We start from the raw sequence: 12514 nt of genomic DNA on the forward strand, positions 1-12514 counted from the left end.
TATAAAGTGTATAAAATAGCTTCTACATTTAATCTCTATTGGACCATCACAAGTAACAAATCATGTAAATTTTTGCAGACATGATAATTTTAGTTTCGCGAATATGACTTTATTTACACTGATTATGGGTCCCTCGCTTATGCAACGCCCTAATTATATTCAAGAGTGTTTAGCAACTTTGAGTAGGAAATATCAGTTGGCCAAATTAATTCTCACGAACATGGTAATTGTAATAACTGCGTTAAATTCTTGAAAGCTTTAAGATATATGAAAGAAATGCTAATTGTATAATTCACATATAGCCATAAACAAAAGCAAATGAGACGTTCATACAAAAACCACCCCTCATAAATTATAATGAAAACGTTGACTTAATAACAATTATGTACATTTTTTTATTTTTGTCCTGAGTTTAGCATGTCGAACTCATTCTCTGTGAAGGTCCCACATTTTTTATTAACACCCTGTATAGATATAACCATCACGCAACTTTACAGTTTTAAAAATATACGCAAACATATTTTAATGTGTGTCATACCCCGTAAGGTTGTAGTCTCCCGGGATTGCTCGATGTTTGTCTACTGTCCGTATTTCGTGACAATTATTTTTTATTTTTACCTATATAAGTTTCAAATATTGTTAATATTTACTTTATATTTCTATTGTAGTAAGTGTAATCTGTCTGTTCACTTCACGGAAACATTTCATGTTATAAAGTACTATAAAGTGTCGTACACTATTTGATAATCCAAGACAAGAGGTTCTAGAAAATTAATTGGGAATTTCGCCAAATACAACCGTTGATTGGGCTAGTTTTTGTCAAGAATCATATGTGTTATGGGACAATGAATTTTTGTTGGCATTAAGCGTTCAAGAAAACATATATTTATTCAACCGGTTTTTAATAGATCTTCTGAGACTGTGCTTGCTGTCATTCGCAATCTGATCAAGTCCTTTCACATCATAATCTCCGACTGTTGGGAATCCTAGAACCGTTTCAGTAATGATATGACTATGGCTGAACTTTTGTCTCGGCGGCAAAACAATTTTGATAGTAAAAGAATTGCATTTTTTTATATAATGACGGAATGGTTCTCAATTTCTTCATTTCTTAAGTGTAAGAAACTTAATATTTATGTTAGTTTATGTAAATCATTAATGATAACATCACATCTATCTACTGAGGAAAACCTACAAACCAACACTAATGTAAGTTAGTTAATGCAATCACTACTATCATACACATATTGTCTATCATACAGCAGACATAGCTTACACATGACAAGTTACAGTAATGGTCCAACCTAGGCGATGATCCAAATTCGGCAACCTTCCCCTATATCTTTGAAACGAAAGCTGTGTGGTGGTTGTATGTATACAATATGAAATTAATCAAAACATTGACCTTTATAATTACTGAAAGAAAACGTACTCAAGACGTCCCCGACCGGTACTGCTCGGAATCTGTGCTTCTTCGTTAATTAACGTCCTGGTGATCGAGTCATTGGCCTCTTCCTGTTGATATAGAAGAAGATGAGACGAATCTTGATTCTCCGTCAGAACGGTAACATCGATTACACGAAGGAGGACGATGTTATGAGCAAAAGCTGCTGAACTACTTTAGCTACCTCCGTGAAAAATACTTGGGTCTTCTCGAGCACGTGCCGTAATTCCGTCAACTCGAGATAGTTACTCTTCAGGTTCACCGCGTTTTGGCTCAGCTCTAACATGTCGTTCCCCGTCTTTTCGAGATTCGCCTGCAATAACAGCCAATAAAGGCGTACTTCTTTCCACTTATATTTTTATCATGTTATTAGACGCGAAATTGCCGATTTATTCTGCCATACATCGGAGATTATATTAACTTTCAAACGAATTTCATTAGACGAAATAAGTTCCAACCGAGGAAGTTTGTGATTCTTCGGCCAAGGAATTTTACAGAACTGTTCTACAAAATAATCAATGTTACATGAATGAACAAAATAATGTTACATGCAAATTTGGAAAATAATGTTATAAATTTAAATCGACTTCTTGGAAAAGATTTTCCCCTGCTTTCTTTGTACTGAATAATTGCTTTGTTAACTAGTATTTGTCATTAGAAAGTGAGATGAAACTTTATAGCATAAAGCTATTAATTACTGCCAGTATTAGTTAATTTTATATAGTTCACTCACTTCCGGAGGTTTTAGGTTTATGTCACTCTTCAAACGTTTTATCATATTTTTATGAAACAGGAGAAGACAATTTCAAGAGTCTAATGTCGTCATTTTATAAAATATAATAGATTTCTGATTAAATATTGAAGACTACTTATTTTGAACTGTTCTCGATAGGATGATCTACAAAATATTTTACCTCGAGGTCTATAATGGCGCGTGGGTTCGGTGCTCGTGGTAATTCAGTCAGATTCTCTTCAATAGGCACTCCGTCTTTCCTTACTTCCGCTTCGATGTATCGAAGTTTTCGTTCCATTTCGTCGCATCGACGAACTTCGTTAACGAACTTTCGTTGAAAGTAATTGACATCGCTATTGAGCTATGAAAACATCAATGATAGATAAAGATTATAATTACGATCTCATCAGAACATGCATTTAAACCATTGTTCTCAAAATATCAGCCACCTTAATCTTGTAACTAAATCTGCAAATAACCTGGATCATACAGCCAGTCACTTACAAAACTGTTATTAAAAAAAATTACTTTAAAAATTGAATTACACGACAATGTTAACCAATTACTAAAATTTTAAATATTAATTAAAAAATATATGTAGATTAATGAATAAATTTTACAATTTCGGAATACGAATTAGATTTTACGTCTAAAATTCTAGATTATTTATTATTTTATTCGAAATATATAGTATATATTATTTTTATATCGAAATTATAAACTTCATATAATACATATTCATACATAATTCATAATATATTATTTTACAGATTGTAGATTGTTGACTATAAAGAAAGTGTTTACGTTACTTATGTTATTTCTGAAATATCATTAAGAGTTTGAAACATCACTTTTCATTTTGAGTTTCAACAGATTTATATCCAGATCTGCTAAAGACATGTACACAACTCATTTAGTCAACCTTTTTGTAAGACGAATGCACAAACGGAAACCTAGGCCAGCTACAATTTTTTATTTGTAATAGAAACTTCGTAAGAAGTTGAATACGAATTATTAGTTTATTTTAGACCTAATAAACATCTTGTACTGTAAATAAAATTGTACTGTAATTACGAATAATTAATCTAAAATTAATAATTCGTAAATTAATTAATACATGTGCGAATTTGCGCAAATATCCTATTCTACCAACCACAGGTCATAAATAAGCTAAAGCCTCATCTGATGTAAATCTGAGTGCACAAGAAAGATTCGAACAAACTGATCAAATTGTGCATATAGTGCATATTGTGCATATTAGTAAATACCGTTCTGTCATTACAAATGTATCGCGCGCGTACTTATTCCCCTCTGTTGAATTATTTCAGGAGTCTGTAATTTGTAATGGTGGAATGATGCTTCTGGACTGACAGTAGGTTAATGTCACTGATAGAAGATAATAACCAAAGATTACGTTTAAATGAACTTACATCACGAAATTGCACCGTACCGGTTTCTCCAAGTTCGGAGATAGAAAGGTAGGCAGCCTCTGGCTGAATGAACAGCTGGCAGAGTGCCATCTGCTCGCTCCTGAACATAGCCCCCATTCTGAATTATGTTTATCCTGGCGATTTATGTTTTATCCTGTAACAGAAAGAAATTATTAGTTATTAATTATTAGTGGACCACCATTTTCATATATTTATAGTGTGTTAGCGTCAACGTTTTTTAAGTGGGGTCGATGATGGATAGAGGACTTATGACAGGTGTTTGGAATGCGTGTGACCTTAAAACAGGGTGCATGAGACTAAACAGACGTCGCATGGCAGCGGAAGATCTACTTTGGGTCATTCAGTTACCGGTGACGCTGACTTGTTTATATGATACAGGAGGGAGAACCTTAAAAATAGCAAGGAAACTGCCTTAAGAATAAGGACATAATTCCTGGAGGTTCTGACCACGGAGTAGTGAAGGTAAGAGCGTCTTCTGGTAAGAGGACTATGGTGAAACTGCACGACGCTAACCCCAAAATCTCGGAGAAGTGTGGTCCTCAGTAAAAATCAAGGCCTCTGATTAATAATTCTAACCAGTGTATGTCAAAACCATTAAAATCTACATATTAAAATAAATTTTCAAAATTGATTTCTTGGAATTGAAACATAATACAAAAATAATTACATACTAACATTTATCTAACACGCACAGTAGCAGACCAAGAAGTTGCCACTTGTGCGATTTATTTTATTATTATTTTGTCGTAACGTCAACTTAAAACTTTAGTAGATATATTGTATATATGTATACATATATTCCGATAGTGAATTAAACGCTGTATAAAACTCAGTATATTAAGGTTTTAAGTTGTTCTCAAGAAATAATGAAAATTAAAAAAAATCAGAAGAGGGGTAATTGTTTTGTTCGCTACTGTATGTATGTATTCGTACTGGCGATCAGTAGAAAGAGGATGTAACGAACAGACGCATTAGCCAAGTCCTATTCTAATGCACGCGTATCCAACAGATTTTCAAATTCGATTTTCTCGTAAACGAAGCATCGTACGAAAAAATGTTATTCTATATGTTCAACTTATTTTTGCATGAAGAATCATCTCCCTTCGGGTGTTACCACCTGTTCGGAGACAGCCTGTGTATGCCCATTTGCTGCTTGCATTAACAAATAGTAAGTCAACCATAAACACAGTTTGGCGCACAATTTGTATATAAATGCCAATAAGACCGTATGAAGCAAATGTACTGCATACGTTCAAAGCTGGAGGAATCACGACAAAATGGAAGGGTACCGTGGCAGATGGAACGACGCAGAGTAAGGCAGCAAGTTTACAAGGCTAATAAAGAAGAAAGAGCAAGGATATCATTTGAAGAAGAAAAATAAATATTATTGAATTTAGTGTAATACACAATATCTCTGAAAATAAGAAATTTATAAACCTATTTATAATCCCTTTTATAACCTTTATCTACAGCTAAATCTTTAGTTTACGATCAGCAATTAGCAGTCATTCAACAAGCATCGATCCAAAATAATGATCCAGATTTCCATGTCTTAGAAACATTTAATACCGAAACATTCCGATTAGGTTCTCGAAACAAAGGAATCAGAACTTAATACAAAACTCGCCGTCGCAGTTTACACAATAGTGACGATAATCAGTTTATTATCAAATATGTAGATAAAAGATATGAAATTATTTCACGCAGCTCTGCAACGAAACCTGATCATATCGCATGCCGATAATAACTGTATCACGTATCGCTTATGGGTTAGTCAGATACATTGTATTCTACGCGCACGTGGTCCTAAAACCATTGATAAAAACGTATATTTATTGTGTATCGATTTCACCTAAAGCTTCACACGCAAAACCAACGCTGAGGATATGGTATTCACACGACTCTGCAATATAGAGTCGTACAATAGATAAATACGTAAATATAATAATAACATAAATATAGTATAAAGTACGTAAATATAGTAGAAAAGTATACATATTGTATAAACTACGTAAAATGTATGCTACTGATGAATATAGATGTAAATATACTACTCGAAGAATGAAGTCATTGTTAATTAAGTTTTAATGAATTATATAACATTTTAAGAGATGCGTCTAATGGATACAATTTAATTGCATTATATCTTTTTTTTAAATGTCAAGGTAACCTTGACTTTTTTCAAGGTCAATGCATCTTTTTTTAGTACCATAATGCTATAAATCGTTGAATGTGTCCATATATTGGCAATAATATGTTATTAAAAAGAAGATAAATTGACCTTGAAAAAACTCAAGATCACCTTGAGATCTCAAAAAAAGTAAGATACAAAAAAATAAAATTGTATCCATCCGATGCATCCTTTAAAATGCTATATATAATTCATTAAAACGTTTTTTGATACAATCAATAGGTAACGAGTTATTTTAGGTAGTAATTCTTATTGACTCACTCTGTATACAAAGGCTTAGGTGGTAGGCAAGGGATAAGAAAAGATTTTTGAAAATACAAACCCTAAAGTCAAATTTTTCTTTAGAGGAATATCAATATCCCACAACCCACGAGTCGATAAAGTTGCATACGTAAAGTTCGACATGTTAATTTTTCATTAAAAATAAACACGTGTTTGAGCGTCTTTTTTAATTCAACCCATATAGGGGTGAAGAAGGTGTAAGTTGTTACCTCGTAGGATAACCATATCTCTACATCCACCAAAACTGGAGATGTGAAATTTAGTGAATAGGTTCTACAAAAAAAAAACAAACCTGTATGTGGTGATTTTTTAAAATTCAACTCCAAAAGATATAAAAGTAACTTTAGAAGCTAACGCGAACGTAACCACGAGAAACGGCTAGTCTAGAACATTTGTTATCACAAATATTGTATCAAAATTATACTCTAGTTTGAGTGAATAAAAAGCTTAATCTTTATATTTCCTTTACCCGTAAAAGAAATGATCCCATACCTTTGAATAGACAAATAAGCGGTTACTAGCGCAAATAGCTCATGAATAGTGGACAAATATTTATACAAATATATAATCATGTAAATAAATTCACAAAAATGGAAATTCGAATCGAATTACAACGTTACTAAACTTCATTGAAATTGTTGCTTTAATCTATTTTCACTCGTTATTTAATGTAACAACAATCACTCGTTTCATTTTATTGAGCTCATCCGCACGATGTCCATTCTCAAATTGTTCATACGTTAAGAAATATTCCGACGTAAGTAATAATCAGAGTGGATAACATCTGAATGATCTGCTAACTTGGAGTACATCGTGATAATTAAATTTATATCTTTTATTGGAGTATTTTGTATCAAACAGTGTATACCACTGTCATTATCAGAAATCAACTTATTCTATCGCGTTTGTTCATTTCAGTAATTTATTCAACTGAATGTTAAAGGAAATACATTTATTACTAGAGTGTTTATAAAATCATGTGATGAATATAGGAATTTTTACGATGACCTAAAATTTTGCGTCCACCTTATAACTGTATAAAATCTGCAGTTTGGTTATAACAAACATAGTCTGCAATTTTAAAATTACTGTAAACTATTGATATCTAGGAAACAAATAATACTCGTAACAACTCTGGACGATTATTGAGATTGTCTGTAAACTAGTTTCATTTAATATCCATCACAAAACAACGAAGTATTCAGTACAATGAAAATCCAGTTACATTGTCTGCTCCCTTTTTCGTTCTCTGATAAAAGTTGCTTGACAAACTGATACGTTCAGATTATTAAACCGTACTATATCGTTCTATGTATACATTCATACAACAGGTTTCGATTCGCACACTCAGGCCAGCACGTATACAGGGTATCTCGTACAGTTGAACTGGGCTAATGTTTTAAAACAGTTGAAGGTAACAAGCTTTGTAAGGCAAACTCAAGTGCTTGCAAGTCCTGAGTCTTCTTTGGACATTAAATTCCTTCAAAAAATTTAAGGTCAACGGTATCCTATTAAAATGGCATGGTAAAGTATTTAATACACTAATTGCTGTTCTACTTTTAGACAAAATACAATGTATTTATCATTACTTTTGGATAAGGTATTTCCAGTTCTATGCTTATACAAAATTTTCTGTTTGCCTTCACTCATAGAATATACTACATAGGCATAGGCGTAGCCAGGGGGCAGGGTGGGGAGCTTCCCCCCCCCCCTGAGCCGAAGAAAAGTGACTTTCGCACTACTCTAGAGGAAAAAAATTAGATTTTGTTGCCCCTCCAGCCCCTTAGGAGAAAAAAATTAAATTTTGCCCCCTCCCCCTTCCGAGTGGAAATAAATTATATTGCCCCCCTCTGACTGATAATCTGGCTACGCCCCTGTACATAGATAAGTTGAGTGGGTTAACTGTAAAGTAGCTCATAGCTTATCGTACGACAAATCGTATCGTCTATGGCAGTCTTAAGACGACACCCTGTATAGGTTTCTAGTGCAATCTTATCGAGGACCAAACGGAATTCTTCGCTGTTCCGTCCTGCGTAGAAGAACCGAGATAAAGGCTAATGTGAAGATAAGCAAAAGCGTTTCGTGGGTACACGCAAACGTCGCACCGACGTAAATACCAGACTTAAATTACAAACAAAACGAATCTAGACTCTGATAGCATAATTCCCTTTATGAGCCCTCTAATAAAGCTAACATGGGTCGTCGGTACATCGTAGGTAATACGTTCTTATTTATAACTGAAAAAGCATTTCTTATTTCGGTCGTTCCAGTCCTCACAGACTGGTTCGGACGATGGCAACCACTAATCGTTTTATAACAGAAGAGACTTCGGAATTACTGAATAATTCCATCTTTTGGGAATATTCCTACTTTTAAAAAATTGGAAAATACTGCTGAAAGCTACATTTAATAAAATCTCAGAACTTGAAAGCTTTCATTTAGTGGTTACTTATGAAAAATATTCCCAAACTGTAACTATTTTTACACGTTTCAGGGTAGTAGTTAGTATGTAGTAGGTTAAGGTAGAAACACATTAATATCACATCACGTGAAATTGTATTCTATCACGTTGCACATATACATATTTACATGCATATACAGGCTGTCTCAGTTGACTCGATCACCTCGAATAATAATTTAACGGTACACTTTATGAAAATTTTGAGACGTGGAACTTAAATGGCATCAAGGGGCATATCAAGGTCAACACATTTTTATTCAGAATTTGATACTCTCTCTATCTATGGTACAAGAAATAGGTCGTTCCGTTAAAAAAAAATCAAAGTGACCTTGAAATCTCTGTGATGCCTTCACCCACAGATAAAGCACGTACTTTATAAGATGTTCCCTTATGCCATTTAAGTTCCACGACTCAAAATTATCATAAAGTGTACCGTTCAGTCATTATTCGAGGTGATCAAGTTAACTGAGACACCCTGTATACTTGTGAATAACGTGACCTGATTGTAATTTGGTTCTAACAAACTTAGAACAATGGAAATATGTTCATTTACGACTCACATTCCACGAATGTCACTTGAAGTCACGTAACAGCATGCGATTTCACGTGATGTGATCTAAATGTGTTTCCACTTCTTTCTTCTCTGGAAGAGAATACTAGAAATGTAATAGTATCTGTCGTTTCATTGCAGAAATAAATTCACAGGTGACACATCGAACGACAAATCTTGTATTGCATCAGCTGCACATACATACGTACCTGCGTAGTTATTAGCAAAGATGACCTAAGATAAGTATACACTATGCAGAATTAGATTCTGTTATAGAGCCTTGAGTTTTTTCATAACGGATAATACTTTTAATATTTGATGATAATCATTGAAATTATTCGTTTGGTACTGCTTTAATTCGAAACTTAGAGCGAAATTTGGAGTACCTGAACAGGTCAACAAAATTAGTTACGTATTTCACAATCGCATATATCATATATCACAAACTAGAGGGTTTACTTTAGAAATCAAATAGAAATGTGTGAGATTCGTATGATCTATTCCGGGACTATGTATTTAATATTTTTTATTCTTTTCGATCAAGTTGTACCGTACTTACATTATTATGCGTGCTAAAAGACTTTCCATTAATTTCCAAAGTACATCGATGGTACTATAGAATTTTTTCATTTACTGTTCCTGTACATGTTGAAGTTTCCCTCTATAATGTTTTTGAGAATCATGAAAGAGAATTTTGAAAATCCCTTCAGTTCTGGTAAGATTGAAGCTCCTTTTATTGCTCTACCTGCTTCTTTGTTGCTGACAAATCCTTGTGAGTTTCGTTAAACGTAAACATTTTTTATGCACTTTCTGTGTTCCAGTATTTCAGTAGCAAACTTCAAACTGATCAAATCTACTTCTTCAAATTTCTTAAGTTTCAATTATTTGCTTTCATAACTTTTTCTGTTGATTTTTCTTTGCTTCATGTTTTATCTTTTCCTGCAGGTCTTATCAGCACGATTGTTTCTTTCACAGTGCTAAACGCTCCTCATTCTACGTTGCAGAGTTGATCAAATGTAAAATTTACTTATTTGATTGTTATACAACTTCTACTGAAACGATTTACAAACACCTTTATATTACTGCTGTTAAACATAAAATTCATTCTGTTGGATGACCAGCCAATGTTCTCTGATTCACTCTGAATAATTGCAACCGTGCTGCTCTGTCCAAAACAAGTTAGTCACCTTTATTGTGCTCTAAATCCGAACTCCTAGTTACTCATCCTGTACTAAGGCCCACAGGCATCCCCTCCCTACCACAGAGCGTTAATATACATATAAGGCCCTATGCAATTTCACAATTAGCTTAAGTCTAGTTCAGTCACTCTGACGCTTAGTACTCTGTTACGAATGACAACCTCCTGTTAAAGTTTTATTTTAAAAATGTTGTATACATTCAATCACCCGGAATCCAACAATTCTTAACATAACAAGTTTATGTTACGTCAATGATTTCTTTATATCTATTTTTAAAGATAGTCTTTTACAATTTGAAATAACCTTTGCACGTCGAATTCGTTATGTCTAGGTAACTATGAACTTCACTTTATGAAAAAAGCATGTGATTAGTCTTGTTAAACGAGGTATAGTTAGATCATTAATTAGTCCATTGATGTTTCACGCGCTGTCTAAACTCTATTTCGGTTCAATGTTGTTTATGTAGTAATACAGCTTCAATGGTTATTCAAACGCAGAAAGAAACTCCAACGTTGCACATGCTCATCAAATTTTGAAGCTTCTCTACTAGCAAAAATAATTGCCGGTAATTACCTACGTAATATTTCTGAGTCGCTATACGGAATAATGTAGCAACTTGTGTAATACACGGTCTATCCGAAAAGTTTCCGAATTGAAATTAAAACAGCTGTTTTCCGTAAAATGATGATGCTATTTATCGTCAAATATTAAAAATAGTTTTCTTCTGAAGAGATACACTGTTCATAATGATCACAGAAACTCTGGAAATGGCTCTGATAATTTTCCTTCAAGATCGTGGAAACGATGACCATCGAAACTTTCCGCTTCACGAGACACGAGTTCACACAACATTTTAATCTCGAAAGGTATCTCACAATCAAACGAATTTCTGTTACCCAAACTGGAAACGAAAAGAAAAAAACGACACTCTAACATCATTCTGACATTCATAGGACTTTAACGACTACTTTCGCTGTCATCTTGAAGAATTACCAATGTTTGTATAATTATCGTAAACAATATATCACTTCAGAAGGAAACTAATTTCAATCATTGATTATGAAAACCTTGAATATAATACGAGAACTTGCTGTTTTAACTACAATTCGGAAGCTTTTGGGACAAACTATGTAGAACAATTCTACAGTATCAACAGAACTCGTTTCTCAAGGATTTTTCTTAGGATTTTATGCACTTAAGGATATACATATATGCTCAGAAATAACAATAAAACAAAACAAGTTAACCAACACTAATACAATTTTCAGCTCAATAATATTGTTCGCATAGTCAGATAGCAGAAGATTATGATGTCCCATTGTCTCCCCTATTCAACACTTACAATTAAAACAACTTTACAGGAATCCCCATGATCATTTTCATGAAAATAATCATATGTTAAATTTTGTAAGATTAAGTATTGTGTTCAATAGATTTTACTTCCTACAACGTGATAGGATAAATTAATCGCTGTGCATAGCTGTCATCGATTGCAGTAGGAATGAACGAAGAGCGGACAGGAATCTCCATTCAACTTCTTTGTCTCGCGACCTTGCCATACTTACTCTTTCTACTACATAGCAATCATTATCTCTCGACCAATCTGTACATATCCCCTCATTACTTGCGCACACGCGCTGGAAACATCAGATTCGCTCGGCACAGCTGCAGTTCGTGAACAAGAAACAATGAATTCGTCAAATTATGGGAATATTCCACTGTAGACCTTTGAAAAAATCGATTTTTTTTTACTGCGTTTTCTGAAAGTATAGGTCTTTGGACGTATGTCTGCAAAAATATTTACCACAATTCATAAAAGGAACGAAATTATAAATGTTTTAAAGAAGATGGTACACAATCGTTTGAAGCTTTGAACGCGATTTTTTTTAAACTATTTTTTTTTAAATGGCTGATATCTCAAGATGTATTTGATTGACTTCACATTTGGTATACACCTTCGATAAATGTGCCGTTATCACATGAACCAGCATTACCAAAAGATTATTTTTCCCCTGACTTTGTTAACCCGCGAAACACTGAAAAATCGAAAATCTCGATATTCAAATTTTAAAGTGCCCGCATTTTGTAAATTCTCGATAATTTTTATGCTGATTCACGCTATATCCACAGACGTAGCGTTCAATCAAGAATCTTTCTGGTTTTGTCGTTTCAAACAAGCAGAATGGTTGAAATCATTTCAGCC

At 33.6% G+C, this 12514-nt stretch overlaps 1 protein-coding gene across 2 annotated transcripts in view; it reads right to left on the reverse strand.

Annotated features, from left to right (window-relative positions):
- LOC107191204 (V-type proton ATPase 116 kDa subunit a) overlaps positions 1–12514 on the reverse strand; it is a 57140-nt gene that overhangs the window by 9120 nt on the left and 35506 nt on the right. For both annotated transcript variants that reach the window (XM_015580181.1, XM_015580182.1), the window contains exons 2-5: positions 3608–3761; positions 2359–2538; positions 1629–1757; positions 1433–1515 (exon numbers count right to left, since the gene is read on the reverse strand). In XM_015580181.1, coding sequence (XP_015435667.1) covers positions 1433–1515; positions 1629–1757; positions 2359–2538; positions 3608–3724 — 509 coding nt within the window. In that variant the 5' untranslated portion in view covers positions 3725–3761. The remainder of the gene's footprint in view (positions 1–1432; positions 1516–1628; positions 1758–2358; positions 2539–3607; positions 3762–12514) is intronic.

The sequence above is a fragment of the Dufourea novaeangliae genome, unplaced genomic scaffold (assembly GCF_001272555.1).
Source record: "Dufourea novaeangliae isolate 0120121106 unplaced genomic scaffold, ASM127255v1 scaffold235, whole genome shotgun sequence".
Classification (NCBI taxonomy): Eukaryota; Metazoa; Arthropoda; class Insecta; order Hymenoptera; family Halictidae; genus Dufourea; species Dufourea novaeangliae.